The 18,168-nt window shown below is 32.5% G+C and overlaps 3 protein-coding genes across 4 annotated transcripts; 2 read left to right on the top strand and 1 right to left on the bottom strand.

Annotated features, from left to right (window-relative positions):
• Positions 1-3,288: 3,288 nt before the first annotated feature.
• LOC129305178 (50S ribosomal protein L31, chloroplastic) lies at positions 3,289-6,259 on the bottom strand. Of its 2 annotated transcripts, none has more exons than XM_054945143.1 (3): positions 6,126-6,259; positions 5,669-6,027; positions 3,289-3,552 (listed from the first exon to the last, which is right to left on the bottom strand). In XM_054945143.1, the coding sequence occupies exons 1-2, from the start codon at positions 6,201-6,203 to the stop codon at positions 5,698-5,700; spliced, it is 408 nt and encodes a 135-aa protein (XP_054801118.1). In that variant the 5' UTR covers positions 6,204-6,259; the 3' UTR covers positions 3,289-3,552; positions 5,669-5,697. The 2 variants fall into 2 exon arrangements, with proteins under 2 accessions (XP_054801118.1, XP_054801117.1); XM_054945142.1 differs by having other exon boundaries at positions 5,690-6,027.
• A 2,068-nt stretch (positions 6,260-8,327) lies between these two features.
• LOC129304749 (uncharacterized) lies at positions 8,328-12,505 on the top strand. The gene is made up of 9 exons (XM_054944517.1): positions 8,328-8,523; positions 8,874-9,001; positions 9,854-9,901; positions 10,058-10,171; positions 10,969-11,037; positions 11,162-11,218; positions 11,288-11,428; positions 11,901-11,981; positions 12,100-12,505. Exons 1-9 carry the CDS (start codon positions 8,403-8,405, stop codon positions 12,154-12,156), a joined length of 816 nt encoding a protein of 271 aa, XP_054800492.1. The 5' UTR covers positions 8,328-8,402; the 3' UTR covers positions 12,157-12,505.
• Positions 12,506-16,944: 4,439 nt separating this feature from the next.
• On the top strand, positions 16,945-18,168 carry LOC129306393 (protein E6-like). The gene has a single exon (XM_054946984.1). It carries the CDS (start codon positions 17,021-17,023, stop codon positions 17,924-17,926), a length of 906 nt encoding a protein of 301 aa, XP_054802959.1. The 5' UTR covers positions 16,945-17,020; the 3' UTR covers positions 17,927-18,168.

The raw sequence follows: 18,168 nt of genomic DNA, 5'->3' as shown, positions 1-18,168 counted from the left end.
TGATTGATGAGAGAGTCAGAAAAAGTTCTAACGGAAAAAACATAATGAGAGCCACGGAAACATCCTAGAGAAAAGAGAAGTTCGACGTTTAAGAAAACAAATGGACGTATCGAGTGCTAGCATGCTATTTGAGTTGAGATCTATTCGTGTGGATACTTGTAGAAAGAGATTATTTATGTTGTCAGCTCCTGAGATCCAACTTCTTAAAGACAACACATGAGAAGTTTGAAAAACTAATAAAAGGTAACTCTTCTATCTACCTTGACTTAAATAAGTTCAATCGATCTATGATCATGATTGGAAATTTTTTTTCCTTCGTTGCACCTTCCCAATCCAACACTTTTGTCATACTTTATGCAAAACATGTTGATCCTTAAAGGAATTCTAATGGAGATCGAGAAATTTAGTAGGAAGTTCCTTTAAAATAATAGAGATGATCAAAAGAAGACTCATCTTTTGTCTTGAAGCAAGATTAAAGAGCAAAAGCACTCTGGTAGACTTGGGATCAAAGACCTCCAACTTCAAAATAAAGCTTTCATTATGAAACTTTGCTAGGCTCTCCTCACCAAGCTAGACTATCTTTAGGTTAAATGTTTGAAAGTGAAATATAACTGTGGAAGTGGGATTAGCCCTTTGGTCACCAAAAAATGATATGCTTCGTGCACTTGGCATAGCATGGGAAAAGTTTAGGAGGAGTTTCTCCAAGGAGTTAGTAAAAAGGTGAGAAATGGTACTACAATAAATTTCTCATGGGAGTATTAAGCTCCATTAGAACAAACTTGGATAGAATTTGTGTCACAATTTGATTATCCTATTGATCCTCATGCAAAGATCTGTGACTTTGTCCTTCCTTTAGATGTATCGGATGAAGAGCTTCTACACAAATATTTTTCTTTGGATGTCATAAATAGAATATTTGTTGTTTCTCCTTGCATTAGTCCACAAAATGATGAGTTTTGGTGGAAAGCCAACACTAATGGTAGCTTTTATGTTGAATCTACTTACAAATTCCTAGAAAGTAACGCGTCCACCATTAGAAATCTTATTTGGAAATATTTATGAAAATGGTCTTTATTGGAAAAATTGAAATTTTTCTTTCGGCAAGTTCTTCATGAGAGAATTCCTAATAACCAATTAAGAGCAAAGAGAGGTTTTACCACTGATGCTTATTTCCCCTTCTAGTGTGAGCACGAGGAGAGTACAATCCACATTTTGAGAGATTGTCCGAGAGCTAAAAATACATGGAAGGAAAGCATTAATCCTGTTTTTTATAACCACTTCTTTTCATGCAATGTGTACGACTGGATCTACTAGAACTCATCTCACCAAATTAGTGGTAGACAATTCAAGCATTGACCCTCGATTATAGTTTTTGGACACATATGATGGCTCTTGTGGATACGAAGATGCCATTTTTGAAGGGACTCGATATAGCATTGGCATATCATATATACTTGTTGAAGAAGGCTTATAGAAGTGAGACTTGGGGTCATTCATTGCGTATCATTTCGTTACAGGTAACCAACATGGCTACAAATGGATTACTTTGTAGCTAGGTACAATTTGAATCAATGTGGATGCATACAGGATCCAACAACAATAGCATTCAGCTTGTGGAGGTCTAGCTCGAAATTCAAATGGCCAATGGATAAATGGTTTTCATGTAAATTGGGCAATATTCCAATAACCATTGCAAAAATCACAGCCATTAAATATGGTGTGGAATTAGGTATCAGTCTTGAAATACTGAAAGGGCAAGCATTTACTCTGAATCACTTGAAGCCATGCAATTGATATATGGAGGAGTAAATTTTGATCATCCATATTTTGAAGATGTTGCAGGGGTACACGAAACTCATTACTAATTGTAGTTATTTAAAGCTTCTTCATGCTTCTAGAGAGGCAATAACTTGCACAGATTTTCTGGCCAACAGAGCGCATGCTTCAACTTCTAAAATTTCTTTGCCCAATGAACCCCTTATAGGGTGTGAACCTGTTCTTTTGTTTGACTGGGAGTCTATCCCACTAACCTTTTGGTTTTTTTTTTCCCCCTATTACACTTTTAACATCTAGCTTTGGCTAACCTTTGTCATGAGGGGGCAAAAAAAGAAAAAGAAAAAGAGCAAAACCCCTTGATTTTCCTACCAGGCAAATAGGACATTCATATACTTAATATTTCTTTTTGAAAATCATTAAATTCTCATAAAAAATTGAATTATTAACATTGCTAATATGATGTGTCCATGTTCTTTACATTGTCATTGTCTGATTCAATGGATATTATATTATTAGTATTGTTTTGCCTTTATTACTGTAATCGAATCATAGCCTTGCTTGAGATATTAAACTCTTAAAAATAAGAAAAAATCACATTTAATTTTGCAAAGCATACATATTTACAAATAAGTTCTATAAAATTTAAAAATCATATTTATATCCCTTAGGACTTAAGTATAAATTGAAATTATAATATAAAGATAATAATGCCTCTATTAAAAATATATTACAATAGTAAAGTAATTAGCAATTATTGAATATGTGAATTTATAGTTATAAAAAATTAAAATAATAATAATAAATAAATGATAAAGTAGTTGTAAATAATTAGTATTAAATTTAATTAACAAGGCTTGATCAATTTAATTATTAAATATGTAAAATTAAAATTGTAAAATATTCAAATATAGTTATAAATTATTGATTAAGTAGTTGTAAACAATTAATATTAAACTATATTAGTAATGTATCATCAACCTAACCATTAAATATATAAAGTTATAATTGTAAGATGTTAAAATAATAGTTATAAATTACTAATAAAGTAATTGTATACAATTAGTATTAAACTTATAATGCATAATTATTTTAATTATTACATATAAAATTATAATTATAAAAGTAATAGTTATAAATTATTGATAAAGTAATTATAAATTACTTCATTAATGTAATACATTTTTAATAATAACCTTGTTATCTTTGTACTCCCGTTTCAAATTATAAAACACTTTTAAATAATTTTCTTCATTTTAAAATATAAAACATTTTGAATGTATTGAAATTTCATTAAATACATTAATTTCAATAATATCATTTCTTTTTTTATATTTAATTCTCGTCTCTTCTCTTTTGAATTTATTAAATGGTAAGTTATTTTTTAAAATTTATATTTTTATTTTGAAAAGATAATGCTGTTAAGGTATTTAATTAAGTTTATTGATATGTGAAATTTTATTTAAAAATATCTTATAATTTAAGAATGAAAAAATAGTTTTCTTCAACTAGAAATCAAGAAAAAAGAATTACCGTGTTGCTCCTTCTTTCTTTCTTCTTCTTGTTTTTTTTTTTTTTTTGGGTGAATATTGTATCGCTCCTTCTTCTAACGAAGAATCGTCATTAGGAACAAAATCAAGACAAAACCAACAAGGAAATCTCCAACAGGTATCATCATCTGGGCTCTCAAACTAAAAATATTGCGAATATGTTATATTCCCAGATATCTTTACAGTGTACACCACCTTCAAGTCTTCATCTTGGTTCTTCCTTGTCAACCTGAAAAGCTTAAAAGGAGATACATGAGAAAAACAAACATTTGATAGAATCCAAAGCTATACTTCTACGAGTTGTGAGGGCATGTCTAGAAGTATTCTGTTGCTCAAGTTAAGCGTATCCTTTTCAGAACAATATAGAACTAACTTCTGAGATCATATATCCATGGCATAAGATCATAGGCAATTAAGAGGTGACAGCATTTGACACAGACACATATACATTATTGTTCAAGCTTAAAAGTGTCAATTTTGAAGTCATGATGGTATAGATTCATATATATGGAGCTTGCATGGAATAGAACTGGAACGTCCCCAAGTGTTGATGGCTCAGTTCTTTGGAACATGTTAGCCTTAGTTTTATAACTTCAATTAATTGGCTAGCTGTTCCTCGTTAAATATGTGCATGTAAAGCTCACAAGACATGTCAAAGAGCAAATTCACAAGCAACTTAACTGAAATTATAACAGTAGAACCTCATTAATGAAAAATGTTGATGACGAAAGCCTACAGCCTGAGTTTAAACTAACAGAATGCATTTTCATTGGACTGATCATGATGCTAGAAATTTTGTGTGTTTTCCCTTTTATCATTGTCAACAACAGTGTTACATTGAAAGGTCGAAAGGTCAAAAGTTTTGCGCTTGTTTTGTATGCCTATTCTTCAAGTTGATAAAATAAGAGGAAGAACACCCAAAATTATAACAAGTAATGAGATTCCATCATGAGGTCAGATACTGTTTAGGTTCTTCTCTCCAAAGATAATCCATTCAACTATACCAACCAATGAAAATGCTTAAATCCCTGAAGACATGAATGCAATCCCATGCGAACACAGGTTATACCTTTGGCACTTTTTAAAGCATATGTAGTGGTTCTCAACTTCTCATCACATTTAATACAGCTATCTATTTTGTTTCATGAAGCACTATTTACAAAATTGAAATTGTAAATAAGATCTTTTTTTTTTTTGACAAATCTTGGAAGATTATCTTTCGATACATCTCTCTCGTCCAACACCTCTAGAATTTTCCTGATAAAAAGCAGTTGAACTGGCCAACACAACTCGCCCTTACACTTCTTCCGCTTTATCCTCTGGAATGGACCATTATCAAAAGTAAACTACAAAGGTACAGCATCTTCTAAACCCAAAACCATAGGTCAAAATTCAGGTTATTCAAGCAGAATTGTTTTGTTGAGTATGCCATAAGGATTTATCATATAGCTGGAAGGGAAAATCCGTATTTCAGGACTTAGCATACCAACTTCTATTTCCACTATTTATTCAGCATATGTAAGGGGATCATTTCACAGGAAGAACTATCTATTTTGCTTGTTCTTAAATAAATTTCCCTTAACATAAAAATTAAAATAAATAAATAAATAAATAGTAGTAGAAGAAGAAGAAATGAAGAATGAATATACAAAGAAAGTATGCCAATCTTTTGGATAGCATAAAGAAAATGTCCGCTGTCAGAAGCAAATTTTATGATTTTCTAATTGCAAGCGTGTATCCTGATCTCTATACCAGACCATTAGACATGCAACAACCAAGATTATGTTTTATTCTTTCCAAGTTCAAGAATGAAGAACCAAAGTCCAAGACGTAATAGAAGCATCCACAATCCTCTCAATGCCATTTCAATTTCTCAACAAGTAACGACCATCATTTTAAATGACCTTCATTCTAAATTTGAAGAAATAGAATTGTGGCATGCCCACATAGGATCACCAAATAGCTTATTTCTAAAACCTAACCCTTGTTGGACAAATTGAAAAACAGCACGTAGGCATTTCTCTTACATGAGCAACATCATGCGGACAGAACAATTCAGTCTCGTTCGCAAACCAAAACCATAAATTTAAGTCATGTTAATGTTGTTACATAACCGGGGTAAACGAATCCTGTTTAATTTAGTTCAACAATTAGAGTTATGCCGCATACCAACTTGGGACCACCAAACTAATAAAAAAAAAAAACCGATTGCTAAATCCCATTGCATTGCAGCAAATTAACAAACAGTACATGGGCGTCTCACTTTACCCAGGAAACCCCGGGTGGGCTGAACAATCAAACAAATCTCACAAGAGAAATAAAACCACAGATTTTTCTTGAATTACCAGGTGAAGAAAGCGCATTACCGCGTCGTCTACTTCTTCTTGCCTCCCTTAGGAGAAATCCCCCTACGCCGAGAGGGAAGAACAATCTCTCCTTTGAGGACTGGAATCTCCATAATCTGAGAGAGCTCACCGAACTTCTTCCGAAACTTCTCAACTTGGTCGGCATCCACCAAGACAGCACTCCGGTTGCCGAGGTAGAATGGGTGGTTGCCGGACCACACATCCACCACATACTCCTTCTGAGTACCTCCAGTAGTCATCACCAGCTCTCCATTGCAGTACACCTTCGCGTCCTCGTAGAACTGTGGGTGTATGTCCTTCTTCCTGCACGTTACTGAAGTCACCCCTGTGCTCCTCACCTGAAAGAGTTCAATGATGCTTCGAGTAAGTGACTGAACAGAATTTCAGAAAATAGAGCAGAATAAAGAAGAAGGGTTCCGAAGGAATTTGCCGATACACTGTTCGCAGGGAGTGGCCGAACCGGAAGGACGGGTTTTCCCTGTAGAGAGGTGTTTGTTAGAAGAGCCTGCGCCATTTTTCAGCTTCGGATGAGGAGGATGAGATTATGTGGTTTTCGAGGCCACCTACTCTGCTCTCGCCTGTCCATTTATATTTTTATATTTATATTACTTAATAATTTAATAATTAATGCATGTATTTTCTCTTTCTACTTATAAATCAATATCAACGTGTTTTATTAAAATAAAAAAAATAAATTTAATTAACTTTATCTTGAAAATTTATAAATTTTTACCTTTATTTTTAATAAATATTCTTAAATTTTATTATTGATATTTTTATTTAAAATATTTAATAAATATAAAAATATAAAAAAAATTATTAAAAATTAACAAGTATCATGTAAATAAGATTAAATTTTTTATCTCTCTACACCCTATAAATGAAATTATAAAAGTAACTTCTTAAAATAAATATAATAATATATGAACTCTTATTTATAAAAATTACTATTTACTCTATTAAAAAATATAAAATATTTTTAATCGAATCTCACATTTTAATAAAATAGTTGCTTGTCTTTCAACTAATTTTATCTTTTTATATTTATCTCTATTTAATAAAGTATTTCAACATAAAATAAATATAAAATAATTTATTTAATAGAAGTACTTTTGGACAAAACAATGATTATATTTTAAAAAATTAAAAATATCTTATATTTTTAACATATAACTCATTAAAAAATGCCTTACATTTTCCTAAAGAGAATATCAATCAATTAAAAAGTTAAAATATCATTCAAGGTCCCCATACTTTAATTATATTTTATTTTTAGTCCTTTAATTTAATGTTTTACATGATTATTTAATTGTTGAGTTCAATCAAAAATAATTCTTCTAAAATATTTTTTATCTTGACACAAATTCAAACATAAAATTTTATTTTTAAATAGTCATAATTCTTTCAAGAATCAAAATTTGTAGGTTCCTCTAATTTAGTTTCCCTTGCCCATTTATTTAATTAATTTGTAATGTTAATCCTTCTAAATAAAAATAAAAAATATTTAAAAGCATCATGAGCTAGTTCGAATGGTATGTATTTTGCTCACATGACTTACACATGCTAAAGCTCCATCTCATCTTTAGCCTATGCAAAAGTTCTTCAGTTTTATTCAACCCAATCTAATCTAAGAAGGTTTGATCTTGTCCGATCTAATTAAAAATTAGTCCTTTAGGATTGAAAAAACTAAAAAGACTAGAATGTTTTTTGGGTTAGAATCGACAGGAGACTAGGTATTTGGACTACTTGATCCATTCAAATCCTATTAAATTTATTTAATATAATTATAATTAATTTATTAATTATTTATAATAATAAGTTAAGACTATTAATAATTTAATAAGTCTGGTTGCTAGCACAGTCGCATGCTTAGACTTATAATTTAATAATCTAAACCACTTGAATTATAACTGAAATATTTTTTTTTCTTGTTGTTGGAAATTATTATAAATTTATTATGATTATAAGTGTTTTTATTATCTTAATTGAGTTTATTAGGTTGACAAGAGGGAAAAAAAAAAAGCTAAGTACATATTGAATTAACAAAACTAGTCTCTCAGTCTTATAAACCAAATTCGATCCTGTTAATTTTCAGATTATCACTAAATCAGACCTGTCTACGAGTTATCTAACTCAATTCTTTAAAAAAAAAGATTAAATTTCAAGTTAGGTTAAAATTCAATTCCATCCAATTCTTTATACAGCCCTAACTCATCTCATGCTTTTCATACATCATATATAATTTCATTATGAGCTGTGAAAGGTGTTAACTTAATGTTAGCAAATAAATATCATTTGGGACAATGAAAATAAACTACAAACTAAAACAAAACAATATTAAAATTAAAATATAAAGGATGAAGAGCTGTTTTGACTATTTTCTCAGTTAAAAACAATTGATATTTTTATAAATTTTTTTAATAAATTATTTCTACCAACTTCATCAATATCAATATAAAAAATTTTAAATATACTTTTATTTAATAAATTTAAAAAATAATATTATATTACTTTTTTTATAAAAAATAATTTTAAAAATATTTTTTAAATATTATCTTAAAAAATTATATTATAAATAAATAGGGGCAGAGGGAGGGCACCTTATAAATTATTTTAGGACCCTTCTTGCAATATAGATTTTACAGGGGAAGGAACTCGGAAAGTTGAGAGGGGAGACTGCGGAAATAGAGGCTGCGGAAATGTATCGCTTCGCATGTCTGCTTCTTGCCACAACCGCGACTCTCTTTCTCTCCTCAGCATCACGTTTTCAGCTGAACCAGACGACGATTTCATCTCCGAATTGCAGCACGTCAAGTTCCAAATCGCTCGGTTAGGTAATGGATGACATGCATTACGGAGCGCATATTTGGAACTGTTTATACTCTTCAATGGATGTCTCGGATTCGATCATTTTTATATATATCCATCCAATTTCTAATGTTTATGTTTTGGGTCATCTTTGAACAGTAGTGTTACGGATGGTTCACTACTTTGTAAATTGCTACATATATTTCCCCTGGCTTTGCTTTGTTCTAAGTCTGGTTCTGTGAATCCGACTGAAGAAAATAGTGTATGAATCTGCCATTTTGCTTCTCCGGCGTAAATTAGCTCCTGCATATCAATTCTGTGTTGAGAACCTTCTTTCTTTTCTTTGCATATCGTTATGAGAAATAATTGAATGCAGAGTCCATTCTTGAAGAAAACAGTCAGAAGTTGAACGAAAGAAGCCTCTATCTCAAAGAATGTGAGAAGCGAATAGATGAAATGTCGGAAAAAATCCTTAATCTACAGTCTACTCTCTCTAGCATTAAGGTTGGTCTTCAAGCAGTTCTAAGTAACTGCATCTTTATGTTTTCAAGAAGTTCCAAATTTTTCTCTGCTTTGATCATTCCAAAACCCATTCAACTATATTTTTTTGTCAGTGTTAAAGCATGATCATCAGGTAGCACTGCCCCATTAGCTTTCTTTCTTGTTTATACCTCTCTGATTATTTCCCCTTATTTAGGAGAACTTAAGTTCCCCGGTCGACGGGTGTATATGCATACCATGAATTAGTCTTCTGTTTAGCTAGGGAAGTTTAGTGAACATTCTTCTGTTTTCCTCCCTCAACTGGAGAAGGAGAATTATTGAAGAGCAGGGAATATTACAAAACAATCGATCCAAATCAACCGAGACGCTGAGAACAAACATCATTTCAAAGTTCCTTTGCAATTGAAACTTCCTTGAAGAGACCTTAACTAAAGGGATGCCAAAAGGACAATCTTATCCGACAACTTATCAATGAATAGGGGAAACACCTAAAAATAAGAGCATTTCGTTCCAGCCTAAAGCAAACATAATAGCTAGCATATCAACACAAAGCCTTTCACTCCTTCTGAAAATCTATGAAATTAGATTAATGAAATATCTCAACATGTGGAGGCAAACCCCATGAAATGAATTTTTCTTACTTTTTACTCTTAATAAACATTTTGCAACGACTCCTTGTACACCTAAACTGGACTTATCTATCTAAAATTACGTTATCTTGACAACCTGCAGTGAGTGCTTTATTCTGATATACCATGCCTTTATGTCACTTCATTGGAGAGATAAGATTTATGCATCATTGATATTATTTCCTGCAAATAATATATTTGATAATCACATTGAACTGTCTTGCAGGCTGATTCATTTCAGGCTGAGAAGCGAATCAAAGCTCTGGAGGAAGAGGTTTTGGGTTTCTCCCCCTTTTATTTCTCTGCATCATTTTTCTTACATAACTGCTTTTTATGATCGTTCATATGGAACAGCACAGACTGTAGCATTTTTTCTTCTAGAATATCTAGAAGTTATTAAATGATTTGGGCTAGGCTTGATAATGTTTAGGTACAACTTCTTTGGGCTACTTCAAGAAAGAACAACTTTGATCTCCATATTTTGGAATCTAATGCACAAGATGCTGAAAAAAGACTCAAGGAGATCACTTCAGTAGTTGAAAAGGTTTAGATCCTTGCTTTATTAATATTTTTCTATAATTTTATACATTTAATCTTTTCCTTCATCTGCTTAAAGAGATTTGTATAATGCGTATTGGAAAGGAAATCCTTCTATATAAGGAGAAAATAAATTATTTCCCACAAGCTACCTAAACATTGAAATCTGCAGTGCCTTTCCACAAAATTTACTAGATCCTACTGTCATTTGTTTAGCAATGGAGTTTCACCCATGACAAGGACTTTGGAGTGAGTGCCTTTAAAAATGTTGCATCGCATGAGAGCATGTGGAAGTATTGTGCGTCTGAATTACATCAAAGATTCCATTCAGGAACATTCTTTCTTATGCTCCAACATTAATTTGGTTTATGTTTTGCATCATTTTCTTGCAGGGGAACTTCTGTTCCATGCCATTCTTTCTCTTTTCTTCGCATGAAATTCATCCAGCTTTTGGAGTTTGACACAACCAAAGGGAAAATAGTGGCTTTGGAACTAGTTGCCTAGCGTGTAGCGTACCTTGGAACTAGTTTCCTAGTGAACCAGCTACTGAGCATTTTAGTACTGGTAGTCATGATGAGTAAAATGGAATGCATAAGATAGGCTTTGCGCTGCAAGAAAACTTGGAGAGGGTTAAGATTTAAGGATGCCTGGAATCCCTTTCTTATGCAGTGTGTAAAACATTGTTTCTCAAAAAGGAGTCAGCTTTTATAATCGTGCCATTATGCTTTTTCTTGTTTTCATCCAGTTTAATGTTTCTTCCTACGTACATTAACTAGCTGCTGTTATTGTTTATCTCTCATTCAGACGGGTGACATAGTGACAGAGCAGTGGATTCAAGTTCAGCATCTTGAGCAAGCTCTTCACATTGCTGAAGTAATGAAGTTCATTTTATAGTTTCTAATTGGAAACCTAGACAAATATGCAGTTCCTTATTTTCTGTTCTAGATTCTCTAAAATTTGTATCTGACCTTGTTTATGTATGTGTGTATGTACAAAGATGAGGACAATGAAGGCTCGAAGGTTAGCAGGCTTTCCAAGATGCACATTCTTGAAGGTAACTTTTAATTTTTTAGATAAGTGATTTGATCACCTCAGTCGACTTACATGTTTATTTGTCCTCAAGTTCTTCAACAGCATTCTTGATGATTTTCGGGCAGTGCAATCATATCTGTTTGGTGACAGGAGTACAGCCAATTTTCTGATCTCACAGGCTACGGATCAGATGAAGAGATCTTTTTTATTGGCCAAAACCTACCACCACCAGGTCTGCTTGATAACATAATATTTATCTCCAGATTTAGTAGGTTTTAGGGGATGATATCTACCTCTTATGAGACTTGCCAAAAAAGAAATCTGCCTCTTACGAGACAAGTTTTTTATTAGGTTAAATGCAAGTACTACCTGGTAAAGAATGAGATATTCTTTGAACCTTATACTAATAGAAAATAGAGATAAAGAGGCTCAAATTCGCAACGAATCTGTTCAATCTCTGTATATCAGAAAGGGAAGAACCCTTAAAACAACCATATGCTGAGCATAGCAAAAGCCTTCAATGACACATACATAATCGTGAGCATGCTAAATTTCTACTTTCAAGGAAATTCCAGCGCATCAAATTCTTAAATTCAAAATTTTTTCATGTCAATAATTTCAGAATATTTTTAGCCATATCCCCTTTTAAAGGAACCCAAGATCTATGCACTAACAAATTCTTCACTGCATGCATGTTCATGCAGCTTCAAGCTTTCATCAAGGATTTGATGAAAAGACATAAATTGACTTCAGCTTTTGCTAATGATGAATTAGTTTTCTTCCTGGTATGATTTAAATATCCTTTACCATCCAATTTGAAAATAGATCAGTCACTATAACATTTCTACAGATCCTTTTCATTTCTTATGATATCACCCTTTGATCAAGTTTACATGTTTTCAGGCTTCTGCTCTTGTTACCTTTCCAGTGATGGGTGCATGGATGTTGCTCTCATCATGAACTTAGAGCACCAAGCACACAAGACTACCTCCCAAAGGAGAATGTCCTCCATAGTCCATACTGCTTTGAGTGCTTAGATAGCTGAATTTTTATAGTGCAGCTTTACTGATTAAGTCGAATATGAAACTCAAATTGAGGTTATCTTCGTCAACTATGAGAACTACATGTTATTAGTCTGTCTTGTTGGCATGATATTCATTTTCTGCTGCTTCTCATAACTTGCCCTCATCTTTTAGCCAAAAGAAGGGGCGGGGGGAACTAACCTCCCTCGACTCATGAAATGCTGTAGCATTTTTGTTGTTACTATTTCTTTCCTTTAACAAGCAAATGCATTGGGGATTTTATTGTATGTCGAAAGAAGGCAGCAAGCATGGTGTATTTGTAACTCATTTTTCTCACGTTATTAGACAATGTTGAAAGAATGATGTTGTTCCAACACATAAGACAATTTGATGAATAATGTTTCACTAATAATGCTTTTCTATAAAGAACTGAAATGATTGTAGATTTAGAATGATGTTAAATGAAGGATATTTGTAAAAATGTATATTTTTATTTTAAAAAAATAAGTTTATAAAGTATCATTATTAAATTTTGTTGGTATATGTAATTAGAGTTGGGAATTCAGGCTGGCTGAGCTTATTTAGATGATCCAAACAAGCTTAACTCTTTGAAAAGCTCAAATAGCTAAGCTTGGCTTGAATATTTGAATTTTATTTTTAAAATTATTTTTAATTCAATTTTTTTACCTTAAAACTAATTATTTTATTTTGTAAAAGGTATAAAATATATGTTTTGAATATTTAAATGATGTATAGGATTCAATTTTTTTTTTAAATGCGGGCCTTAAAATCTAAAAATTAATATTAAAATATATTTTAAATATTATTTTGAGATATTTTATAGATTAAAAATAATAAAAATATGATAATATAAATATTTTAAATTTTTTTAAAAATTATATAATAATGCACTCAAATATATATAATATATAAAATGACATACAAATTAAAGAATTAATTAATACTTATTATATTTCATATATTTTTTTAAAAATATAATTTTTTTATTTCAATATTCTAGTCAAATCTAAACTCAATTGGGCTCGATTGAATTTTTTCAAGCCTATTTAAGTTGCCCAAACATCGAAAAACTATTATTTTGTTAAGTTTAATCCTAATTTTGTTTAAGTGAGTTTCAACTAACATGTTTAGTTTGACTTAAATTATCAATTTTATACGTAATTTTATTTTAAAATATTTTAAAATTTAGAACATAGATGATACAATAATTAGAAGGGCTAGCCAGCCTATCAATTAGCAAATAGAATGTCTTTCTGAATGTTTGGAAGTTAACCATGAAAGATGTTGAGACATGTGAAAAGGAACAGTAAGGCAGGAACTAATATGAATTACTTTCAAGGTGGCAACTTTTAGAAGTTTGATTGGACCTGTTTTTGTGGAGGATGAATTTTGAATATTTTAAGATTGAGTTTGCTAAATTTGAAATAGAAACGGATATAATGGAGAAAAGGAAAAATAAAATAATCTCATAAAAATCCTTATTCATTATATCACTCTTCAAATTACAGTCACAATTCGTGAGCATCTTATTTACATTTACTTATTCATGTAAGCTGACCCACTTGCCTGCATAGTTGAAGCTGAAATGGCCTGTATTGACCTAAGTTTTTTTTTTTTTTTAATTAGATTAACCCGTATTTTCTGCTCTCAGGTACCATGTAAGTATGGATATAAATTACATTAAATTATTTCTTTTACACTATTCTTTTTTTTTTTTGTTCTATCGCCAACTATTATGGAAAACTTGTGATATTATCACCATGCATCTAGGCTAAACATGATATTTACTGTATGGGTTCGTTATTATCAACGGGTTATCTCGGAGATATATTTGTCCTTTTTATTTAACAAAAATACATATCTTAAAATTCAAATTTAAATTTTCATGATAAACTAATTTGATTTTTTGACGAGTCAAACCAAATGTTTCTCATTTCTTTTACACCATTCTTTTTTCTATTATAATTGTGCGCAAAGCATCCTAAGAGATAAGAATTCAAACCTGAATTACTTTCAAAATAACATTAATTATTTTTCTTAAAATATACTGTATTAATTTTTTATAAAAGATTTAAATTACATAATTCCTTCATATATCATGTGCATGTACATATTTTTAAAATCAAACATGACCACGACATTTTTTTAAAATATGAATTATTAAATTATGACACTAATTTATGTAAAAGTTTGTAAATTTATTTGTTTTAAATTTCAAATTTAATTGTTTATCAAGCAAATGCATATATAATGTAAGTTATTGTCCTACCAAACAAGACTCTGTTATAATTAATTAAAGTTAACATGAATGATAACGTTTTTGGTCACTTAAGTAAATAGTTAAATGTTCAAATTATAACCCTAACAGATATAATAATTTAGTTGATAGAGGTCAATTATTGTCTCTCGGTACTTAAGAGAGATATTAGTATGAGTTTGTTATAGAATAAATTTAATTAAAAAGAATATTTTAAATATATAATTTTGTTTAAAAAAATAGAAACATAATCTATGCTAAAATAAAATGGGAATTGAGGAATGAGACTCCCGTCAATCCATGCTATGAATAAGGGAGAAGACGTAAATAAAACAAAATAAAATAATGGTATTCTCAAATGCGCCCCTCCGGCTCCAAATGCCAAATTCCAATCCTGAGTCAAACGGCGGGAAGGAGAAGCAAAAAAAGTGAATGCTCTGGTTTGCTTTTTCCAACCATTTGGACTTTTCACTTTGTCCTTCTTCGTGTTCCTTTTCTTCTTTCTTCTTTTCTTTTTCTTTCCTTCCTTTCGGAAATGACGCAGAAAGTGATTTCGCCAATTACGATCCCAATTTATCTCCAATTTAAAATAACACAGTAACACGAACTTGTTTATCTAAACCATACACTTCTTTCTCTGTGTTTCAAGTTTTTACAGTCTAACCATTTTACCCTTCTATTTTATCTGTGCAGGGCTTTAGGCTAGTCAAGTAGAAGAACTTTACACTTTTACTTTATGAAACTAGCAGGTAACAACCATGATTGTAGGTGCACCTTCTTCAGTCTCTTTAGTGAAGTAATAATTAAATGGGAAATAGATTTTAGTTGGAGGAATAAAAGATAGAAGCTTCTTTCACTTTCATTTCTTCTTTTTATATGGTTCTTCCTTCATAGTGCATTCACAATAATCTCAACATCTGAACAAATCTTTCACTTCTTAAGAGAAAACTGAATTTCCTTTCTGGTTAAACTATTTAGAACATGCAAGAAAGTTTTTGGATAATGCATATCTTGTTCAGTTATGGGTTGATCCCCAACTTACCTGCTCTTCTATGACCTTAAACAAGATGATGTATTAACATTTCACATCACTGTCCTCAATTATTTCACATGGCCAACCCTGAGTAGTTGGCTTGGCTCAACTGCAACCAATAGATGGATAGAGAACTGGTGAATGATTCAATCTACCAGACCCTGTGAAACCGTAATTTGATTGATTGAGGAAAGCTACTTGTCTGTAAATTTGGTTTGAAATAAAAACCCATAAATGAAATGCAAGAGTTCATTAAAGATAGGAACCATTTTTCTCAATTTTGATTTGCATTGAGGGAAGTTGTTCCTGTGTCACATTTAGGTTTGACGTCAATACTCATAAATGGAAAGTTTCATTGCATAAAGCTCTTCCATTCAGATTGATCAACCTAGATTTCAGAGCCTAAAGCTCTGCTCATAGAGATTATAACTTGAAATTACGTACCCAGTTGATAGAGGGGGGAGTTTGATTTGACACTCGAATAACCTTGTCTGCTATTTAAATGCTAGGCTCATTTTGTAAGCTACATTGCTCAAATTTTAATTCGATATTCACTCACTGAAAAACTGTAGTTTTAGCAGTAGAAAGACTGTTTGAGAAAATGCCAAGGACGAAGTCAAGTTTAATTACCACCATAATTGGCAGAGATGAGTTTAGAAAAAGTGAAACGAATAGCTTTCATTCGGGCCATCGCTCCTAAAACGTAGTTAAAAGAAGGGGGTAGGTGCATCCCATATTGTAGACATTGCAAAGAGGGCACATGCTGCGTGCGCCCAATGTCATCATGTTCATGTCCCACCCATTCCTCAATCAGCGCATAATTACTCGGGCCATTCCTCCTACTTGTTTCTACACTACTCTTGGAGCCTTATCCTCTATCAAGGTTTCAACTTTTTTTGGAACACTATCATGTACCCCACAATTTAAGGCTGTTCTCAAGTCTTGATCACATTCGCCAACTGGGTTTCATGAGGGCTTAACTGTAATCTGCTTGGTTGAGAACGAATGATTCCGTGTTCCCAACAGGCACCATGTGAGACCTTGGTTACTAGATTATACCCAAGTTGTGATGGGTCTGCCTGCAGGCCGCAGGAAACAAATTTGTGAAAGATTAGTTAAAGGTTTATGTCTCTTTGGATTCGGCTGTGACTACAGAAAGATTTGGATTTTATAATGTTGTTTACCATTAGAAAAAATAAGTAGAATCTTGACAAGATTATTAAATGTGATTAACGAGAAGAAAAAAATGAGGGGAGGGCCCCAGCTCAATCAACTAAAGTTTCTCTCGTGGAGGGACCACAATCATCCAACATCATCACAAGCGTCCCCGTCCCATTTGCACCTAATGAGTGGAAAAATCAGGAGGAGGGAGGTTAAAAGAAAGGTTAAAGTTCTCTATAAAATATACTCACTACCATAGTTGCTCATCAGTATACACACACAAACACACAAACTCTCCAAGCCAAACCCACCTTCCTCTCTTTCACATTCATGTCAACCATGGCTTCTTCCTTCTCAAACTGCATTTCTCTTCTTCTTCTCACATCTATTTTCATGTCTCTGCAAATTCATGCCAGAGACAGTCAGTTCTTCAGCAAAGTCACCCACGTCACCATCCCCACCACCACCAACAAAGGTGTTAAGGAGACAGAGCTTCCCAAAAAGGAAGAGCCTGTAAACAAACCAGAGCAAGAGCCTTCTTTCATGCCTGAGACTGAAAGCAGCTATGGCCTGTATGGCCATGAGTCTGGTCAATTTGCCCCAACAACCACCACCACCACCACCACAACCTACAAACCATACAAGACAGAGTTCGAGCAGCACACGGACAAATACCCTAACAAGTACTACTACAACAACGATGCCTATAATACCAACCAAAAGCAATTCACCAACACCAAGCTCACAGGAACTGGTTACAGCAACAACAACTACTACAACTACAAGACCGATGCCTACGGAGGAAACCAAAATGAATTCAGCTCTATGGAGAATCAGAACAATCAGAAATATTACCACAACAATGCAGCTAATGATAGGTACTTTGACAACAACAACAATGCTGTCAATGACAAATACTTCCACAACAACTATGCTGCAAAGAACAATTACTACTCCAACAATAATGCTGCAAATAACAGGTACAATAGTGAGAAGCAAGGGATGAGTGACACAAGGTTTATGGAGGGTGGGAAATACTTCTATGATATTAACGCTGAGAAGTATGACCCAGCCCTCTATGGAGATTCATCCCGAGGAGTGAACGCTAGGAGCTGGGAGAACAACAGGGGTTATTTTGGCAACAACAATGCAAAATCCTATGAGAACACCAACTCATTTGAAGCATACCAGAACCAGGAAGAGTTTGAAAATGAACCAGAGGACTTTGAGCCATGAGCATGTTTCAGAGTGAAGAATTCACTTTGCCTGTGGGTGTTGGGTGTGTCTTTCTGATGTTTTCCCACGCTTTAGATTAAAAGATTTACAAAAATGTTGAGGAATATGTTTATTTATGGTGGGTTCTTGCTTAGCAGTAATACTATTAGATCTTGTTTCTGGACTTGCGTAGTTTGTGTCATGATCTGGAAATTTGCATAATACGAGTTATTTCTGCTTAAATCTATCAGTAAGTTGTATAA

This window comes from Prosopis cineraria, unplaced genomic scaffold (genome assembly GCF_029017545.1).
Source record: "Prosopis cineraria cultivar Desert tree isolate PC_DT_omini unplaced genomic scaffold, ASM2901754v1 PC3, whole genome shotgun sequence".
Classification (NCBI taxonomy): domain Eukaryota; kingdom Viridiplantae; phylum Streptophyta; class Magnoliopsida; order Fabales; family Fabaceae; genus Prosopis; species Prosopis cineraria.
This window is presented reverse-complemented; position numbering and strand designations above follow the sequence as displayed.

What these genes read in the sequence shown, in the direction of transcription:
- LOC129304749 (XM_054944517.1), top strand. Translation starts at nt 8,403, where the DNA reads ATGTCTGCTTCTTGCCACAACCGCGACTCTCTTTCTCTCCTCAGCATC. An exon ending in CTACTCTCTCTAGCATTAAG is followed by an intron (nt 9,002 to 9,853) that starts GTTGGTCTTCAA and finishes ACTGTCTTGCAG; the next exon opens with GCTGATTCATTTCAGGCTGA. An exon ending in CCAAAACCTACCACCACCAG is followed by an intron (nt 11,429 to 11,900) that starts GTCTGCTTGATA and finishes ATGTTCATGCAG; the next exon opens with CTTCAAGCTTTCATCAAGGA.
- LOC129305178 (XM_054945143.1), bottom strand. Translation starts at nt 6,203, where the DNA reads ATGGCGCAGGCTCTTCTAACAAACACCTCTCTACAGGGAAAACCCGTC. An exon ending in GGCCACTCCCTGCGAACAGT is followed by an intron (nt 6,028 to 6,125) that starts GTATCGGCAAAT and finishes GAACTCTTTCAG; the next exon opens with GTGAGGAGCACAGGGGTGAC.
- LOC129306393 (XM_054946984.1), top strand. Translation starts at nt 17,021, where the DNA reads ATGTCAACCATGGCTTCTTCCTTCTCAAACTGCATTTCTCTTCTTCTT.